The 21,819-nt window shown below is 46.1% G+C and overlaps 1 protein-coding gene across 1 annotated transcript in view; it reads right to left on the bottom strand.

The window, feature by feature from the left end:
* AK4 (adenylate kinase 4) overlaps positions 1-21,819 on the bottom strand; it is a 44,481-nt gene that overhangs the window by 7,948 nt on the left and 14,714 nt on the right. Inside the window, exons 2-4 of the mRNA XM_090048599.1 lie at positions 17,554-17,673; positions 3,332-3,504; positions 2,196-2,314 (exon numbers count right to left, since the gene is read on the bottom strand). Coding sequence (XP_089904725.1) covers positions 2,196-2,314; positions 3,332-3,504; positions 17,554-17,673 — 412 coding nt within the window. The remainder of the gene's footprint in view (positions 1-2,195; positions 2,315-3,331; positions 3,505-17,553; positions 17,674-21,819) is intronic.

Here is a 21,819-nt window from a genome sequence, read left to right as displayed (position 1 = left end):
TGGACCTGCCTGAGATACATCTGTGGATGCACGACAAGGTGTGGTTGGCCTTCCTGACTGCATCCCCACATTGGCAGCCCATGTTCATCTTGGCATCAATGATGACTCCAAGATCCTTTTCTGCCTCTGCACTGATGAGAAGGGAGTTCCCCAGCCTGTAGGTATGCTGCTGGTTCTTCCTCCCCAGGTGCATCACCTTGCACTTGTCAGTGTTGAAACCCATCCTGTTCTCATCTACCCACCCCTGTAACCCATCTAGTCCGATTGTAGCCTATTCCTCCCGTCTAGCATGCCCACGTCCCCCCACATCTTGGTGTCGTCAGCAAATTTGAACAGGGTGCTTTTTACCCCCTCGTCCAAGTCACTGACAAAGATGGACCAAGCCCTGCAGGACCCCACTGCCCACACTCCTCCAGGTTGAAAATGACCCATCCACCACCATGCTCCAGGTGCGGCCCTCCAGCCAGTTAGCAACCCATTTATCTGTGTACGTGTCAACACCACAGTCCCCTAGTTTTTTAATGAAAATGGGGTAAGAGACAGGTGTTGAAGGCCTTCCAAAAGTCCTGAAAGACTACATCCACTACTACCCCTGCATCTAAGGATTTGGTGATCTGGTCATAGGAGGCCACCAGGTTGGTCTGACATGACCTGCCTCTAGCGAGCCCATTTTGGTTGCCCCCAAGCATAACCTCCCCCGCTGGCCCCTCATAGACATGTGCCAGAATAATTCTCTCCAAAAGCTTACCCAGGATTGAGGTAAGACTAACTGGCCGACAGTTTCCTGGGTCCTCCTTCCTCCCTTTTTTTGAAGATGGGAACCACGTTGGCCCTCTTCCAGTCCCCTGGCACCACTCTTGAAAGTTCTTTCAAGCTGCTTGCAAGTTTTATGACATCATACTCCAAAATACCAGGATTCTTCGTACATGTATATGTGAAGCTGAGAAAAGCCCACTTGTTTTTCCCCCATTTTTCAAGGCAAAGCGCTAGAGCATGCCTCCCTGCTCAGCTGGAGCAGACAGCTTTGACCAAAGCTAGTTCACTCACCCTGTCAAGGGGAAGGAGGAAAACAGGGCATGCAAAGCATCCTGGGACAGTGGGGGACTAGAAGCGTTAAGTTCAATAAACTGATTTAAACCTAAATCACGAGACACTTCCCTAGCTTGCTCCTGCAGCCATGTGGCTAAGGGAAGCTAAATTCAGGGGCATCTGAAGCCCAAGCCTCTGGGCTTGGGCCTGCATGTAGGATGCTTGCCAAAGGATTTGGAAACATCTGAAGCCCCAGGTTGGGGTGAAGGATGTTAGCCAGTAGTAGGGCCACATATGGTTCTTGAATGACTCACGGATTTGGAATTGATTTGGCTAATTTGACTTGGAACATGAAAAAGTTTCCTTAAAAGAAACCAACACCTAAATCAGTTAGGTCTGATAATACATCCATCCAGGTTCATCTTAAACTGGTTTTAGCCATTTTGAAAGTGATTTATGTGCACTGAACTTCTTCTGTTAGATTTGAACCAGTTTCTGCTCACTTATACCCGTTTATGTGCAACTTTTGTACCTAGCCAAGGTGCTTTCAGAACACAGGGCCAGCTACACTAGCGAGGAAGTGAAGAATAAACTTGTTCAGTGAACACACAAGAGTAATTCATTATTTTTCGCATGTTATGAAAGATTAGGTCTCACCCCTTCAACTCAGCCAAGACCAGGCTCAGATGTAGGGTGAAAAGGAATAGATAGATTCTGTGCTATTTCTGTTGACAGAAGCAGCACAAAAGGCACAATTCAGGAGGAAGGAGGGCAAGGCAACCATGCCTCTTACTGCCCAAAACAGGCTCCGGAGCAAGGGAGAGTAGCCCTAAGAGTCACCAGAGCAGTGCTACCATCGCATCCCTATAGCATTACAGCATCAGTTCATCCCATGGCCCTTGCCTCCACACCCTCCTTCAGCCTGCAGAGGTTCCCCTTTAGCGCACTTCAGCCTTTTCACACCTCCCACAAGCCACTGGAATGGGAGGTGGAATCCAGCCCTGGAAAGGTGTGGCATATGGCTATTAACTACACTTGTAAAATGAATACCACACGCAGGTTTACTCATGACAGATCATTTCAAAAGATACCCTGACCGAGCTGCGGAGACAGAGTTTGCCTTTGTTTTTACAGGCACATACTACATTTGTGCACACCCAACTCACTTGTATAGATCTATTACTGGTTTTGCTGCATCTTTGTATTTTCTTAGCCTGGCAGCAACAGCATCAGGTTTGTCATCTTCTTGCTGGATTAATGGCTCACCTGTGATGTCATCGATCCCCTGAAAAGGCAAACATTGAAATGAGCCAGGCAACACTTAATGAAAATGCGCCAACATAAAGCAATCATATACTGAGGTCACAGAGTTGCACAGAAGGAAGTAAAGGCAAAGTCAACTAAGAAGAAACTGTATTTATGCAAGATATGATCATCAGAAGTACTGAAATGTATCAGATAAAAAAATAGCAACAGGATAAACACTGTTATAGGACATTACTGCATTTAAAGAAGAACATATTGCTGTGATACAAAATAAAAACAAACTAAAATAGGAGAAAAATATATTCACATACATACAAAAAATTTTTTTTCCAGAAATCTATCTATTGCATTGTGGCTTGCTCAGCATTTAATACCGTTGATCAGGGCTTTCCAAACTTGATACCCGAGACGCATTTTTTCTTGGTTAAAACTGGCAGCACACTTAAATCTTACACTCAAGAGAGACATCTATATTTTTTCAAAACATAACAAAATTCCAACCCTGCACAGAGGAAAGCATACCAGTGCTAAGATGTAACAAAATAACAGAGCTGTACCCTGCTCTTTCCACTGTCTGCCCACTCCCAAGACCTGGTCCATATCTCAGGGGGCAGAGATATCCCCCACTCCTGAAGCTGCTCGTGCAGGGTCTCGCACTCTAGCAGCCACCACATCTCCCCTCCTACCAGCCCCAGGGGCACTGAAGGAGTGGGCGGGATGACCCAGACTGCAAACTGTGGCTCCATGGGCTCTTCTGCTCGCCTGCCCACACTGCTGGCAGCTGGGGTGGGAGGGAAGAGGGCTGGCATGGGGGCTGCCTTGGGGACAGGGAAGGCAGCAGCAGTGACGGCAGTCCCCAAAGGAGCAGCTGCAGGTGCTGCTGGGAGTAACTGGGACAGGCACAGGGTGCTGGATGGGAGAGGAGAGCATTTGCCTCCTCACACAGGGAGGGATTTTATGGCACACATCTGTCACTTGCATCACTCTAGCATGCCATGGCAAACCCTTTGGGAACCCACGCTATAGATAATCTTACATGTACGAGAGGCGGATTGAATTCCATGTTATACACTCTTCCGCTAGCTGGGTGAATCCAACGAGCACTGAGGCGGTCTTTCAGCGTCTCAAACGGGATGTTTAAACTGATAACTAGATCCAGCTCACAGATCCTGTCAAGTGCTTCAGCTTGTACTAATGTTCTAGGAAAACCTGGACACAGAGGAGAAAACCAAGTGAAACCACAAGCCATAGTCAGACAGTTTCAATAGTCATTGGCAGATCATAAATAAATTCCACAATATCAGTGCTGGTGGGGGTATTGGGAGAAAGCCAGAGATCCATTTATAACACAAAGAATATAAAGGCAGTGAAGGCACATACATTTAAAAAAAAGTCATAAAGTTATACTCCACTCCCATGCTATAGCAACTCTGTTGACGTACCTTTAACTTTCAGTAATTAAACGCCTGTAAATTGAACAAACTATGCAAAAGTACATACTCTTCAACAAGTGTTTCTAGTACATCTCCTCTAAAGGTTTATATATAGCCGTCTAAGCTATCTGAGTTCCTAAAAGCCATTGGTTTGTTTTACCAATCTAAAAATAACTCTGCAGTGCAAAGATTACAAATGGCTGTGTTAATGCACTGGGTTGGGTTTTAGGATATGGAAATTCAACTCCCAACCAAGGTGACAGGTATGCTGCTAAGTCACTCTCCAAAACAGAGACAATATATTAGAAAGATACTGCAAGGTACTCAGTAATATTGGCAGGAGTGGAAAAAGCCATGAGTACCTAAAATTGGCTGTGGCCAATGTGAGAGCACCACAACACCAAGAAAAGGGCCTCATAGTGTATCATTTATTTCAGGGCTGCCCAACTTCTAAGCAGCCAGGGACCACACTAATGGGAACCTCAAAGAGACCCCTCCTCACTGCACCATGTGGATGCCACCACCCCATCACTGTAGTACATACCCTTGTCCTACCACTGCATTGCCTGCCCTCTCCCCCCACACCACCACTGCACTGTGCGCCTGCATAGCCCCAAAGCTCACCCTCAGCTTCCCCAGCAGCACTGTTCTGCCCCAGCCCCTAGTGTGGGGGCAGGCAACAGAAGCCGAAGGAGGGAGATAGGGGGGCAGGAAAAGAACGGTGGCTGGATAGGAGCCCGGGGCTGCAACTTAAGGCCTTATGGGCAGCCAGTTGGATCCCTCTGCAAGTTGCATAAAGGTAGGAAGAGATGGGAATCCTGGCTTGTACTGTGCCCAGTGAAGACTGGAGGTCACTGAACTCCCACTGGAATCAACAGGATATGGCACTCAGCACCGCACAGAATCAGCGTAATAGTGTAAGCTATGAACTTTAATACGTGACTGTGCATAACCATGGTTACATATTAAGTTTGCATCCGTTGGACTTGGAGAGAAGATAGATCAGTGACAGATCCTGCTGGGCCAGCAAGTTAATGGGATATGGCTGAACAGCTATTTAGGCAAGGCGCGTGTCAGAGCCCTTCATGAAGCATGCCATTTTTCTGAGACTGTCCATAGCTCTTATTACTGTACCCTAAGTGCACTACAGGAAAGGCAGACAAATTACTAGTCCTGGTCAACGACTATCATTCTTAACTGAAACAACATGGCAGGAGGCAGCTTTGAGGAAGAAAAGGTTATTATCTCATGGGACTCGGAAGCATTTTGCTTGCCAATGAAACAGTGGTAGTGCGTTTCCAAATGACTGCTGACCTTTCTCGACCAGAACAACCAACTGTTTCGATGTACTGACTTGAAAGCCAAGGGTGACATGCGCTTATAAGCAAGAACAAGACAGGGATCCAAGAACATGGAGTAACCACTTGATGAGGAAAACATGTAAAGGAGCATCTATAAGCGAAGCAGACAAACCCACTAACTTCAGCTCCAAGTTCAAGCTATAAAAGCATTCAGGGATAGCTGTTTTTGGACTGCACTGACTCAGAGTTAAAGGGACCTCAAAGGTCAGTTAATCCAACACCTTGCACAGCTTTGGGATGACTATTCCTAGCCCATCCCAGACAGGTGCCTAACCACCCTCTTGAAGTCTCCAGTGAAGAGAATTCCACATCTTCCCTGGCAGCTGGTTCCATTGCTCCATGATTTCCAGTTAAGCAGCTTCCCCCAATCCCTCCTCAAGATTTAATCCAAAAATATTTTGTTGCAATGTAAACCCATAACCTAATATCCTGCCCTGTGGCAAGGAAAAATGACTGTTCGTGGCAGCCTTCCAGATATTTGAAAACTGCTATCAAGTCCCCCCTTAGATCTCCTTTTCTCTGAACTGAAGTTACCCCCACAGATATCTGTTCATTTATATTTGGTCTTTCTTCCCCCAAGATATAAGGCCCTATATACTGGTCCGTGCTGAATTTCATCCTGCTAGTCTACAGCTCAGTTGTCCAGCCTAGGTGTCCACATTTTCAAGATCCCTTTGGAAGACAGGATTACAATTCAGGTTGGTTGTAAGCCCTCCCTGTTTTAAGTCCAACTCAAAAAAAAATATATCAGGAAAACGCTGAATTAAAGTTATTAATAAAAACAGCGCCATCGCCAGACCCAGAACAGACCCTGCTTGAAACTTCTTGCCACTCGGACAAAGCTCTAACCGTGAAGGAGGATGTGCATGCATACACAGGGATATAGAAAGGAGGGAGCACTGCAATGAAACTGCTCTAGTGCAGCTTCAGGCTTCAATGCTGCTGAGCTGCTCTTCTCCTCTGCAGCTCCTTTTCCACCGTATTAGTCCTGTGGCTTTCAGTCTATCACGAGAGGTGGTCCCGATTTTCACGAGACAGATGGATATAATCTGCACTGTCTGTTTGTTTTTGGGGGTGGGGGGGCTGGTTTGTTTAGTTTTTTTAAACTAGAACTTTATAAAACTGAGGGCTCTGTGCAGAACGCCCCAGAGGCACCTGCCGATTTAAGCAGCCATGCAGACAGTGCATTCAAATTCTTCCATCTCACTAAACAGCGTCCCACTTAGAATGAAAGATAATCTGGGGAAAGAAAAACAACAACAGCAACCACAACACCTAGGCTGTAGTTACAGTTCTGCCCTAGACCCCACTAGCCGTGCACAGAAAAATGAAACAAACTTCCCCATCTGCTAAATGGGGAGGATACCCCCCTCCCCCACACTGCAGTGGTGTTGTCACTAGTGTTACTAGGGTGAAGCAAGTGGGACAACAGCCCCAGGTACCAATATGGCCCCTTCCCCCAGGAGTCTCCCCCACAGCCACAGAAGTTGGGCAGGCGCAGCCCGTGCCCAGCAACGTCTCTGGAGCAAGGAGGAGGAGGGTGGAATGATACTCCCTCCCCAGGGAGGTTTTGCTATGGGAGGCACAGCCCTGCCCTGGGGAGGGCAAACAGGGCAGCAGGAACAGCCCCTTGGGGAGCCTGTGCCTCTACCCGCCCCTCAGCAGCAGCAGTAGCAGTTGCTGCTCAAATAAGAGCCCTGGCAGTAAGGCTCCTCTCCCACCTTCCAGAACGGTCAGCATAATCCCACCAGCCCCAGGCACTCGAGCTGGCCGCATCTGTGTCACAAGGCCTGGTTCAGCAATGGTCAGAAAGCATGCCAGTGAAAGTAAACTAGCATCACCACCACCACCTCAATAACGAGACAGCCACTGCTGAACAATTACCATCTACACCCACATTGTAAAAAGTCCTTTTAAAATCACTATCCACCGAAAAGCTGTGGGAAATACTCCTTAGGCAACACAATTCTGATTTTACCATTCAGTAATGGCTGCCTGCTAACATAAAAAAAAGCCAGGGACTGGAGATGACAGTCTCAGTAGAAGAACAAAATTAATGTCACAACACTTGAGGTGGTCTCCTGGGATAAGACATTGCTGCATAGCAACTTTCAGAGAGAGTTCATATGCTGAAGCCTTACACTACTTATGTTATAGCAAGTTTACCATGGACTTCAATGGGAACGGTATTTTAGCCCACTTCTCAGTTCCTATGTCAGTAGTGACAGTTCAAAATCCTTCAGTACAAGATTGAGGCACAGATGGAAAGAGAAGCTGAAGGCAGAAGTGGGTGTGAGTGGGTGGGAAGTAGGTAAAAGCTATCCATGAAGAAAACTAGCAAACCTGGTTGTGGATTTATCTAGGACACCATGTGCATGAATGAACAGTCATAATTTAGTTGCCATCAGAGGAAAAAAATGCCTTAACATTCATAAGACTGATCATGTTAAAGGACCTTTTCATACCAGAGCTCCTGCCTTTTCCCACCCCACAGTAGGAAACACTCCCTCAAAATGGTTTGAGTGGACTCATATTTGGCCCTAGCAACAATTTAGCCACACCGGACTAGAACTGCTACACACATGGCTGAACAGGGAGAAGTTCCACAGGCAGTAATGGTCCTCCTTCTAGGTTAGGGCAAGAAAAGATTAATCCCATGATGTGTAGTTTAAGACCCAGAAAACTTTCCAAGTTTTAGAGGCAGCAAATCTGAGATTTGAAGACAGTGTTCTCCGCTTGGGATTTTGCCAGCCAAATACATTTCCAAGACAATAAAACCTTGGAAGAATGCAGACCGCTGGGGTCAGCAAGATTCCACCTAAGGACACTTCACTTTGGCTTTTCTAATACTACACAATTCAGGTTGTTGCACATTATAAACTCAGAGCACTAGAGGGCTGTACGGCTGTATATACTAACATGTTCTGAGAGCTGGATTTCACATTTCTGCAAGGGAAGGCTAGACAGAGAGAAAAGAAGAGGTCTCATCGCTTGAACGTAGGGGTGGAGGGGGAAGTAGAGACTTTTTCCTGTCTATGATTTAGAATAGTAGTGTTGTTGTAGCCACAATGGCCTGGGGACAGGAGGTGTTATGCAAGATTCATGATTAGTTTGACATCATCTTTTATCAAACCTGCTTTATAGTTGAGAAAGATGGTAGACAAGCTTTCAGGCACAAAAGGCTCTTCCTTAAAACTAATACACCTTTTACTAGACAAAAAGAAACAAGGACTTAGAGACAATGGCTTCATGGCTTATTATAAACTTGCCTGCTCTGTTCAGCTCTGTTCCACAAGTGATAAGACCTTTCTCTCTCTCAAAAAAAAGCTATTATTCTTTTACATAATTAGGTTGTAGCTATGGCAGCTATTCTTGACTGAGATCTAAGGGTTTGGATAGGCTTACTTCTCCTTTTCAAAGGGGAAGTTTCATTGACAAAGAGGTTAAAATCATAATAGATTCATCTGGTATTTAGTTAATGTTGTACCTGCTAATCTGAAACAGACAGAGGAAAGAAGTTTTAGGGCACAAAACGCATCCATCATCTCTTTCAATTACCAAGATGGTCCAATAAAGAGACCAGACAAACTGTGCTTCTTCAATGTGAGAGTGTTTTAATTCCCAAATAAGTGATACTTTGGGACAGGAGGAAGCAGAATCCAACGGCACACACAGATAGGCTGGGGTTTAAGGTGAGATAGCTGAAGCTGGGGTGAGTCCTGCAAATAAGTCACCTGGTAGCATGGCTTATGGATTCTTAGCACATGTATCTACAGGACTCAAGACAAGTAAGGATATTGCACAAATTAATTCTCCTTAGTAGTTTTAATAACCACTCTTACAGCTTGTTAGGTGGAAGAATGAGTTACCATTCAACAATATAGGATTTAGTACAGAGGCAAGAGTGTGTTGTATGAAGGAGGCATTGCAAAAATTTGGATATAGACTGCCTTTTATATAGCCCATCTGCACATATAGATTCTCCCCCAAACCACTAGCTTGTGGTCCTATTCTTTCACTGCAACAAATAAAATTATCCAACACTATAAGCAAATGAGAAACTTGTCCTGAGCATGGAAGACCATAGGGCTGTGAAATTAAACAAGATGAATTATGAAACAAGTCCTTGAACAAATCCAGGAAGCGTTTAGAAGCCACTAAATACCACACTTCAGGGCCGAGTTACACGTGCCAGAAGAAACACGCACACTAAAAAAGCCAAAAACCAAAACACAGCAATGGGGAGGGCACTGCAGGAACTGCCTCGCTATATCAACAACTCCATCTGCTCACAAAGTTGTTCCACCAAATCTCAGGCACCTCCAACAGCAAGAAAACATTACTACTTTATGGGCAAAATCTCTAGAAAACTCCACAAGTCCCATGTCTCACTTTGTTCAAGATTCTGGATAACGGTGCACAGCAAGAACACAGTAAGGTATAAGCTACTTGGTGTCAAGCTGTCCATTCATTCCAGACTAGGTTCATACTCTAAGCTCCTCTTCAATAGCACAAACACTGCCACTCCTAACCCTGGCCATCTCTGCTAGCAGATCAAGAAAAATATTGCTTTACTGCCTGCCTCCTGAAGCCTAGTAGGCATTTGTTGGTTTGCCCAGGCAAGAGGAGTGATGTCTCCAGAGGTGAATGCATTCAGCTGCTGACAGATGTTAAATTAAAGGCACAATGGCACCTCATGAGCAATCCCAACAATCATGCTTCCTGCCATGCCATACATGTATGGAAGGCAACATGAGGGGGGAATTGAGCATCATGATCCTGGAGTTCTCCTGCACCAGTAAGCAGCAAGCTTGCCTCCCTGCATTCGCCTGGCTGCCAGCTCCGGTCAGCTGACTGATGCTCCTAGCCAGGGGAATGTACATCGGAGCCAAGAACTCCACGCACGCCCCAGCTGGGAGCCCTCGGTCAGCTCAGCAGTGCTCCCAGCCTCTGGAGCACAGAAGAACGTAAGGGCTCGTGTGCTCCAGAGGTTGGGAACACTGACCGCATGTTCAACTAAAGGCATGTTAGAGACCAGCCACAAAAGTTGTTGCACAAAATGTGATATTCCCCCTTTTAAATTGCACCATTAATTGAATGAACATGTGGCCAGGTCATTACTTAATCATGTTAATCACAATTTAAGTATAATGTCCGTCAGAGGCCTTACTTGCCAATGCTTAAATGTTACACACAGAGGCTTGTCTCTCCCCCCATGCATCATGCAGGCAAAGGCTCACTTGCAATTCTTGCATGCCACATGCTGTTCTCCAGTGACGGTGCTGTTTCCTCTGGGGCTCATGTTCTGTCAACTCAAGTAAAATGCATCTGCATTATTTTCACTTTAAGGTTGTTTCCTTTCATGACTTCATGCCAGCTAGTGTTCAGCGCCTGTAGATTTTCAATGCCTGCTTTTTTTGGCTAGACACAGAGTCTCAGGCCAAATGTCATTCAGACCTTAAGGGTTGTTTCACCGCAGCAGCATCAAGTCAGAGACGGTGAAGAAGAGTCTAGTTCTGCAGCTTCTTCTATAATGTCACTGAGCTTACCTACCCCAGAGGCTTTAGTCCTCACCAGAGCACAGAGAACAAGGAAACAAGACACTTCTTATCATACTGCCTCCTGTCAAGAGACCCCTCAGAGGACAAGACAGCACTCTTGCTCTAAGCCAGTGGTGCTCATCTTTTTGGCCCCCGGGGTGGATCAGTGGAATGGGGCTGCTCCTCAAGCCAGACCAGACCCACTGAGCCGCCCCATTCAAACCCAGGTGCCATGCTATGCAGCCTGCCGAGTTCCCCACAGGTCTGGAAGTTTGTCAGCAGAAGAGCAGCAATTAGCTGCCATCACTCTGCTACCAAATTTTTGGTACTATTAGGAGCCCCACAGGCTGAATGGCATGGCTCCACAGCCTGGATCTAGCTCACAGGCTGGGAATTAAGCACCCCTGCTCTAAACAGAAAGAAATTACATGCACTCTCATTTCCACACATCCCCCCACCCCATAATGGGGGAACTGCAACATGACTTTTATTCTCTATGACAAACAGCCACAGCACACCCTCAAAGTGCCCTGTATCAAGGAGATGAGGGAAGGCAGGCAGGGAGTTTAGGTCTTCAGATAGGAAGGCCGGCATCTGTTGTCTTCTCAGGCCTATCTTACACAGTTGCACGACAGACAGGACAGACAGGACAGACAGGACAGACAGGACAGACAGGACAGACAGGACAGACAGGACAGACAGGACAGACAGGACAGACAGGACAGACACCCCAATTTTGAAATTCCTTTTTGGCTCTACTAGATCCTATGGCAAGGAGCCGTCCCTCTGATCACTATATGCAGCATAGTGCTGCACAGCCTCGCCTTTTCCAAGTTCACTGCCTCAACTCTCCCATTCAGGAATCTTCTTCCCTCCCACCCTCAGGAGAGCAGACCCATCTTGAAGGTGAAGGAGCTATGGCTACACACATTTCACATTGATACTGCTGCCTTTCCTCCAAAGAGACAAAGAAACCAATACTGCTAAGGGGCTTCAGGACTTTCTAGTATCCCCCGGTGTGGATGCAGCCTGGGATCTGGAGCAAGGGGCTTTTTGCCAGTATTGATCGATTTATCCACCAAAACACACCTCTTGATCACTTGAACGGCTGTGGTCTTGTCACTCATTTGTGCTAGTTACAAAGCAAACCAAATCAAGAGTCTATGCTTGAAGCTAATGCAGAAGACCTTAATATTCAAGGCAATCCCACTATGGTGCTGCCAATGGAATAACAGTAATACACACATAAGGAACAGACAGGCACAAGAAGGGAAGAACAAGAGGGCAGCAGGAGAGAAGCAGAATAAAAGTAAGTGGTAGGACATAAAAAGAATAGGTAGTTTTATAAAAGCAGTGTTTCTTAAATTAATTTGGTGCGACAATCCAGCAAGTCTACCGCAACAGGGAAAAAGGACGGTTCATAAGAAAACACGATCATTTACACAACTACCACAAACTACACTAGACAGTTTATGGTGATACTGGCCAACGCTGGCTGCTTTGTTGGAGAGACCGGAGCACATTTGCATTTGCAGTTCCATGAACAGCAATATTTCTGTGTGCAGTAATGATAACTTATGCAAATCGGTAGCTGTATTTATGCTACAAGATCCTTGTTTTAGTGAGAAATCGTTCTGAGACCTTGCTAAGTGATAGGCAAGTTTTGGAACATTAAGAATAAGGATCTACCTCAGGGTTTGAGTAACGCAAACCATTACAAAAGGTCATCTTTGTTGATCTGGAGTCATAGTAGAATGACTGAACCCAGTACTTACCATCTTGCCACACCACTTGTGCAGTCTCCTCCCAGTAAGACCGATGGGCATTGGGAGCTATTACATATCCTATACCTGGTTTGCCAATGAACTGGGGAAAATAAAATTAAATCAAACCTCAGCTTTACTTAAACACACAACTCCAAAAACAGAAGGACCTCGCAGCAGTCAGGGCAGGGAACAAGCACCAGGCAACCAAGGTTCTCTTCTTTCCAGGGCAAGTGCCCCAACCACTTGTCAAATTACAGTACTGTCCATGTTACAGCCAAGACTGACCTACCTCTCCAAGCCTTTGAGAGGCTCACTTTTGTTTGCCAGTGCTTTGAGAAAAGCATTCCCCATGCAATGCACTGTTAGACTACATACCAGAAGGTCAGAACAGTTACTTGATTAGCCATTAGGAGAATAAAATTTGTTTACACTAATGTAAAAGTTGATTTATTATTTATGTTAATGGTGTGCACACATGGCTTATTGGTTTCTTTCCCTGTATGGCTGCCATTAAGATGACGTGGCTCAACTAAGGCAGCCTTCCCCAAAAGTTAGCAAGTAAGACTTCTACAGGAGCCCACGTCCCTGGTGGGTAAGCTAGATATCCAGCTGCAATAATTCAGATCTTAATGATAAAAGGGACCTTTCTACTTTGTCCTGCCATTTACCACCAGAAAGCTGTTCCTCACCCTAGAACGACTGCTACTTAAAATTAAATGGAAGTTTCCAGCATCCTCGCCTACCTCCTATGAATGGTACTCCTGATACCTATTGTGCAAGGTGGACAGCATGGGAAAGCTTTACACCTCTATTATACAACCACATGCTGGTTCTGAAAGACAGCAAGCTCCAAAGTACACAAGGGATGCAGGACATTGAGAGGCTTAGCATGAACCTTAGGACTTTCAGGGATTACAGACTAACCACCTATAAGCATGCACAGCTCTCGACTAGCTACAGTCCACAAGACTCTGTTCTGATGCAGCACCACTTGGCATAAATCAGGGATTGCTACTTCAACCAAGAAAAAGCTTTTATTTCCTCTGAAGGAAGTAAAGCATTATAGATTTCATAGATTTCATAGACATTAGGGCTGGAAGGGACCTCGGGAGATCATCGAGTCCAGCCCCCTGCCCAAAGGGCAGGAAGTCAGCTGGGGTCATAGGATCCCAGCAAGATAAGCATCCAATTTACTCTTGAAGGTGTTCAGTGTAGGTGCCTGAACCACCTCCGCTGGCAGACTGCTCCAGACCTCGGGGGCTCGGACAGTAAAGAAATTCTTCCTTATGTCCAGCCTGAAACGGTCTTGCAGGAATTTGTGACCATTCGGCCTCGTCATCCCTTGGGGCGCTCTGGTGAACAAATGTTCCCCCAGATCCTGGTGGTCACCCCTGATAAACTTATAGGTGGCCATCAGATCACCCCTGAGCCTGCACTTTTCCAGGCTAAAGAGTCCCATGGCTCTCAGCCTGTCATTGTAAGATCTGTTTTCCTGACCTCTGATCATGCGCGTGGCTCTCCTCTGGACTCTCTCGAGCTTCTCCACATCCTTTTTGAATTGTGGAGCTCAAAACTGGACGCAGTACTCCAGCTGCGGCCTCACCAAGGCCGAGTACAAGGGGAGAATGACGTCCCGGGATTTGCTCGAGAAGCATCTATGGATGCACGCCAGCATTTTGGTCGCTTTACTAGCCGCAGCATCGCATTGCAGGCTCATGTTCATCTTGTGGTCAATGATGACCCCCAAGTCTTTTTCTTCTGTAGTGCTAACCAACGTAGCACTGCTGAGCCTATAGGGGTGCTGCAGGTTTTTCCTCCCAAGGTGGAGAACCTTGCATTTTTCAGTGTTGAACACCATGAGGTTCTCGTCTGCCCATTTGCTGAGCTTGTCCAGGTCAGCCTGGATCACCCACCTATCTTCTGGCGTGGATGCTTTGCCCCAAAGTTTGGTGTCATCGGCGAACTTGGCCGGTCCACTCCTAACTCCAATGTCCACATCGTTAATGAAGATGTTGAACAGTATGGGTCCCAGGACAGAGCCTTGAGGGACCCCACTGGTCACAGTCACCATGATGAGTGACTGCCATCAATCACAACCCTCTGGGTCCGACCACGAAGCCAATTTCCCAGCCAGCAGATCGTGGTGGAGCCAAGGCCACAACTGGGCAGTTTGGCCAAGAGGTGATCATGGGATACCAGATCAAAAGCTTTTCTGAAGTCAAGATATATGACATCAATCTCTCCTCCCTTGTCCAGGTGATAGAAGAAAAACAGAATTATTAAAAAAAACAAAAACACACCCTACAGAGCATGTACAGGTCTCCCAGGCAAAGGCTTTATTTTCAACTTACAACAAGGCCCATAAGGGATGGGAGAATTTGGATCAAGTCACTGCAGTGTTGAAGCAGCACAAAACAAAGCCAACGAACGCATTTATAAGACCACAACTTGTTCAGTGGGCAAGGCAGGTTGGGATCAGTGCCCAGGTCTACAGGTCCTCTGTACAAAGCACTTTGCTCCTGCACATCTCCACTGCCCTTTCCTTTGTCAAGTCCGTGAACATCTTGCAGTCTAAAGTCTTATAAGTGTTGGATTACTTTGTCTATGCCGGGGTGGACAAGATACAGGCCACAGGGGGGTCCCCTTGGTCTCCTGGCCCAGGCACAGTACAGCCATGACACATCCTACCACCACATGGCCACGCAACGGAGCTGGGGTGGCTCCGCAGCTGGGCTGCCTGTCAAGGCAAGCCAGGTGGCAGGCAGCTCCTTCCAGCTGCTACTGCTGGCCCCAGCCCCACAGTACTAGGGGGGACCCTCACTGCACAGCCCTGACCCCACACCTGCTCCAGGCTCACCCGCCCAGGCTCAGCAGCAGCAGCACAGGACAAGCTGTTGCTCAGCGTGGGGGGAAAGTGGCCCCTTCCCCTCCCGCTGCCAGCAATTCCCTGCTGCAGCTGCCTGGAGCCTGCGTGGGGCTGCCCTGCATCTGCTCTGCATTGCCACCGCTGTCCCATGGGGCAGCCCAGAGGTGGCAGTGGAGATGTAGGGCAGCCCTGAGCAACCTCCCTGCGGCCGTACCAGGGAAACTGCCGGCAGTGGGAGCGGAGGAGCTGCTTTCCCCCTGCACTGGGCAACAGCTTCAGTCTTGCACTGCAGCTGCTGAGCCCGGGCAAGTGAGCCTGGAGCAGGCACGGGGCACGCAGGGTCGGGGCTGTGCAGTGAGGTCCCCATTGGTACCATAGAACTGGGGCCAGCAACAGCCAGAAGGAGCCGCCTGCCACCTCAGTTGCCTAGAAGGGCAGTCCTGCTGGAGCTGCCCCTGCCCCACTGCATCCCAGGGGCAGCAGGACGTGCCACGGGTGGGTGGTGTGGGGCAGGCTGCGCTGGGGCTGTGTGTGGGTTCTAGCTGATCCGTTCCAACAGGGGTGACTCTGGAGTGGGCATGGGGCGGGCTGGGGCTGTGCACTGCTGGTGATGGTGGGCAGGCGCCGCAGGGCATGTGGGCCCTGGGCTGTTGCAGGAGCAGGTGCTGACTGACTCAGGGGGTGAGCGCAGGGGTCCCATGCACACCCTACCATACCCACAAATGCTCCCCTGCAAACCCCACAACCATACCCTCCCCCACACAATCACACACCCCACAAACACTATACCCACCCACACATGCACCCCCCCACATACATCTACACACCTCTGGCGGGGAGCCCCGCTCACTGTTACACACCCAAAATAATTGCCTGCCTCTGGTCTAGTTTGTAGGGGGGGGCCGCAGAACAGGACATTACTTTTGCAGAATATGTTCACAAGTTAATCCCTCGTCTAACTCCCTCTCTCCGCAAACATACAAAACCCAGGACACTGGTAACCACCTGTCACAACAAAAAGTAGGTGAACAAATAACAGTTAAAAGTTGGGGAGATGTGGAGAGCGGGAACTGCTGCTATTAAAAATGCTCAGTTTGGTCAAGCCACTCATACTATAGGCCTGATGCTAAAAAAAGGACTTTGTATGACACCAGATGGACATCCAATTTACCACTTACTCCCCAAAAAGTGATTTTGGTTGAGAAACTGGGACCTTATTTCTTAGCAGAATTCACCTTCATAACCAGAGGCAACATCAGGGAGGAGAGAACCATCACACACACACACACCCACCCACATTGCCTGAATGTATTTTGAGCATTTTTAAAGCTTCTTATTGGCACACACAATACAGAACTGAGTCTCGCTACTTTATATGCCCATGAAAAAGATATTTATCTTGGCTTATCTCCAGTCACTCCCACCTACCAGTTGCTGCATGCCATGATTTAATACTGCACTGAGCGAGAGGCCTGCTTTGCATAACACAGGGTTCTTGTCAGGCTTCCCATGTTCCTGTACATGAGAAAAATCCTAAAGGCTGGAAAAGTGCAATTCACTGGCACAGAGGAGGAAATGAGCACTTCACCTTGCACCCCAGGAGGGGTGGAGGGGGACTAAGTGCAGCAAGTCAGCAGCAGCAGTAACTTCATTTCCCCTGTTGAGATCATTGCAGATAAGAAAGGCGACAAGAAAGAACCCCCCAAGAAAGTCAAGGCTATAGCCTTCAGTTTGAGGGTCTCTGCTACAGGGATCAGGATGGAAGAAACTCTGCTAATGAAAGGGAGTCCACAAGGGAAAGGGTCTGTTAAACAAATGGTGATACCTTTAGGGAGGCTCTGTAGCCCGTCTCTCCATCCCACATTGTACAAGTTACTGCCATGTGCTATACCAGCGGCATGACAGGTCCTACAGAGACCTCCAAATGCTTTCAGCATGACAGTACCTCTCAAAAGGATTTTTGATCTAACTTACAGCAAGGACCCTGCGAGTCGATGTGATTTCTTGCAAGCAGGATCTCCGTTTCGTTTCACAAAGCAGTAACTTCAGACTGCAAACAGGTTGTCCTTATAAGTTCTCAGAAGTGTTTTTTCTATTCCCCTCCCTTCACCCCCGCAGCTGAACAAGTTGCAGTGACTTTGCTTGGCTCTGTTTGTGTACATGTCACATTTGTTTTAATAAGAAATTATTCATGGCAAAGCAGGTTGGCTTCAAGAGGTTGAAGCAGATTAATTTCAAACGGAACAAGAAAGAGCAGGGGGATGAAGAATTAAAGCCATGCAGTTTACTTACCGTCCAGCAGCCAGTGCTCAGTCTGTTTTTTCTCCAACTCTGTCATCATGAGACGAGTGATTACATGATCTGGTACCAAAAGGCCTTGCTCAAGATACTGTTTTGCCAAGACACCAACCTCTATTAGAGAAAGAGAGAGAAATGAGAGACTTTAAATTCAAAGCCTTCACAAATTTTTCCTTCAATGATTTTTATCTGTCATCCAAGACCACAGCCCCCTCTCCCTAGGCTTCCTTTGTTCATTAAGTTTGTTGTAAGTGTTTCTTTGTTCTTGTTATCCAGGGGTACTTAGCCAGCTGGCTTGTTAATTTTTCCCCAACGCTGCTAGGGAAGTTGTAGGCTGAAGAATGCAAGAGCTAAGTGCCTCGAAAAGCAAAAAGGATCTAGGAAATAAGTAGCAGCTGGCTTCCTTTTCCTCAGTTGATGGGGTGGAAGGGTGTTGTATGGTTTCCTAATAGCGTACGCCAGAAGCCAGGTGCTAGTGTCAGTTTTCATTACACTGGATATACAAGTTGGATTAACAGGAGCACTGCCAACGCAGGTTTAAAGCGGTTCCACTTTTGCTGTTTCCTAAAACGAACAAGAACCACTCCCCCCTGCCTCCCAAAAAGAAGTCAGTAGAAAAGTCAGTTCTCTACCCGCTCTCCTCCAGACTGAGTAGCTGGATTATGTATCAACTTTACCTGACAGCTCTGTGGATTCAAATACAGTAGAAAAGCCAAAAAAGAAGAACCACCTCAACGGCGATAACATTTTTAAAGTCTATATGCTCAACAATACAAATTATGGTAACACAGGCAGGAATACTTTAGAGGTTATTCTTAAATATTTATCCTTTCATAACATTTGTGCAGCTAATAAGGTCACCACCCCATTGCTGGAAAGCCATATAAAAAAAAAAAAAGAACGGTTAAAAAAATCATATGGATAAATGTGCGCTTACAACAATTATTGAAAACTTATTCTCTGAAAGATAATTACACGTTATGGCAAGGTTAAAGGCCAACAAGAATACAACATTCAAATAATCCACCTCTTGCTCATACACACATGCTTAAAGGGGATGTCATGGTAAAAAAGGCTTGTATTCCCTTACAGTAGACCTCAAGAAACGAGCTCCAAGTTCTACAAGGTGAATCAAAAGCCTGTCTTCAAATCCAACCATGGGCTAGAAACAAAATATTTATTATTTTGACTGAATATGGAACATGACTTTCTATTCAAAAGAATTCTAGACGGACCTTGAACTTTGAAATGTTTATTTCTTAGCTAAAACATACCCTGAAAGCAAGTACAGTTTAGTTATTATTGTAAACTTAATGTTATGCACAAAAAAGAGCAAGCGATCTCAGGCTTGATCTCCCAAGCATTGCACCATTTTGTTTTAAATTCCAGCATTTTTTTTTGGGGGGGGGGGGCGAAGACTTTTTTTTGTACCAGAGCAGAGTTCAGCAGAGTGAAGACATTAATACTTGAAACAATTTCATGATGGCCAAAAAAAAAAAAATCTATGGACAAAAATATCAAACGCCAAAGATACATAGGCATTTAGAATGGATTTTATTATAATGACTGAGGCACTGGTAGACTTCCAGATTACTTTAAAAATTGTAAATATATCAATAAAGCATTGTGTCCAACAGATCCACACACACACACACACACACACACACACACAGTGGCATTTCATTTTATGATGATTTGGGGGATTAAAAAAAATCAGAATTTGGGAGTTTTTAAACTGAGAAAACCAGGATCCCCCATTATAAGTTATTGTATTATTATAAATTTAAGTATGAAAGCTAATTCTTTGTATTCCGGTAAGCATTTTTGGGGAAGTCAGTTCTGCAGGAAATCACGACCAATGTCATTTTTCACAGTGATTGTGGAGATTGCCATTTTTCGTGGTTTCTGCAAAAACGGTGAAACCACAATTTAAGTAGGTACCTAAAAATATCAGCAATCAGTAGGTTCCTCTACAAGAGCTGCTGTTATCTGCCCAAAGCTGCAATGCTATTTCTTACATGGGCTGGAGACTAAAGCTTCTACCATTACTGTAAACAGCTTCCTCCACAAAGTCCCAAGCTTAAGAACAGAATCCTCCAGGGTCTCCTCAATTTTCCTTATTATAGCACAACACACCTCAGAAGCACATAAGCCCAACCACAGGCTGAATCGTTTTAAGAGTTAAGTATAAGCTTCTCAATAGCTGCATTTTTTAAACTGTGCAAACGCATGGGATAGTCTCCCCAACAAATGTATATTTTGCCATCTTAAAAAAAAAAAAAGGTCTACAGTTAAGATTTTTAAACAAGCAATGAAAAAAAAAATCTATTTTTATCATTGCCTCAGTTAGCAAATACAACTCTGCTACTTCCTACAAGTCTGTGTGTGCTATTAAACAAATATATCCGAGACCTCTCCAGGGAACTGTATCCAGCCCTGCGAGGGGAACAAACTCACGTAGGATGTTGCTCTCGCCTACCACTTGAACACACTGCTGTTTTTACAATCAGTGCATTGTTAACTCACAAAGCAACTGCTGCAGCTGGAAAGCTGCTCCTTCTGCATCATTCATGCAGGGCTGAGCAAAGGTGTGGGATCTCCTTTAGCTGACGGTAACAGCAACAAGTTATACATCCCATTTCCAGAGCTGTTACTGGAGAACTTGACTCTGCCTTGACCAACAGCTGACCTAGATGACCTCCCCAGGTCGCTTCCAGCCCCATCATGCACCCTGCAATCCTCCAGTTAGGAACAACTTGTTCCGTCATGGTTTCTTTTAAGATTTTTGCTATGACTGTGTAGGCCTTTTAAGCTTCTGTGACTTATTAGATGTAAAATCTTATTTTAAGAACAGAGCTTTCCTCCCTTTACTGGCCAGTGCTAAGAGGATAGGGAAGGGGAGGAAGAGGGATAAGACAGGGCGCAGGTGAGTGTAAAGGTTGTCTGAAGCATAGTCTCACCGTTCTCAGGTACAGAAGACGGGAGCTCAGGACACACAATCACTCCTGCACTCATTCTGCCTCAGCATTACTACACACGTAGACTCTGCTGGTTGTAGAAGATTCCCCACTGATATTTTTAATAGCTGCCAACACCCTATTTATGAATAGGGGAAGTTTCTTACCAACTGGCTTGCTGACACTTTTTGTTTAAAATTGAGGCCTTTCACTGTATGCATTTTATGCAGTCAATTTCAAAACACTATCAAATGACAAAGATAGGATTACTGCCATGGAATTAGGCATCAAGCGTACGTGTATTTTGCCTCATACATACACACCGCTCGGAAAAGCCCTCCCAACTATGACTGGCAAGTGGGGGCCAACGTAAAAGCTGAAACTCTGCCTGCAAAAGGTAATTCACAACTGTGCTGCTCCCCAAACAAGGCAGGAATCAAATCACAACTTAGAGCCCTTCTTCCCCCTTTGCTCCAAACCTAGTCTCTTGCCATGGCCAATGACACAAGCCACTCCTCCACCAAAACAGTGCAGGTGTCCTATGCAGGGGAGCTTAAAGAGATGGGGGGCTCTCTGTACATCAGCAGGGCTCACAACCAACCCCATAGAAAGAAAAGTCTAGGGATGCAACAAGCAGAAATACTAACCTAAGTTAGTAGTTTAGCCTCTAAAATAAAGTGTTAAACTTCCTTAGAAACTTGGAATTTACTGCTTAATAAAGGACTGCCCAAAGGGTCTTAAATTGAAGGCTGTCATAGACGTCTTCCAGGACCAGGATTATTGCTGCCGAGAACACAGGAAGGCTGCATGGCTGTCAAAAGCCACATTCCAGCATGTGAAAGTTATGTCTAAAATAGTACACCAGGGAATACAGGAAGGGAAAAGGCTGATTCACTGGACTGCAAAGATGAGTCACAGATTTCAGATTCACTAGGTACTTCTCATCCTCCCCCCATAGTTATGTTGGTTTAATGCTTCTCGAAGTCACGTACTTGCCTGAAGTGGTAGTAATGGAGTGTACCTCCATACATACCAATGACAAGGAATAACCTTTCCAAATTAAGTATAAATCAGTCCGAGTTGTAAACATGCCATGCATATATGTTGCCAGCATAGCAGGAGAACAGTTAGAGACAGCACGGTCAAGGAAGCTTCTAATGACAGTAATTGGGGGGGGGGGGGGAAGCCCTACAAGTCTACCTTATGCAACAAGTACAGAGATACCTCATGGGCATAAACTTTTGTCACACCCTTCCGCATACACTTTTCCCTTTTAACCTGTTCCCATGGCCATGCACATAGC

This window comes from Crocodylus siamensis, chromosome 5, assembly GCF_052110815.1.
Source record: "Crocodylus siamensis isolate JL-2025a chromosome 5, ASM5211081v1, whole genome shotgun sequence".
Taxonomy (NCBI): Eukaryota; Metazoa; Chordata; order Crocodylia; family Crocodylidae; genus Crocodylus; species Crocodylus siamensis.
The sequence above is the reverse complement of the archived record's forward strand: the minus strand, read 5'-3'. Positions and strand labels throughout refer to the sequence as shown.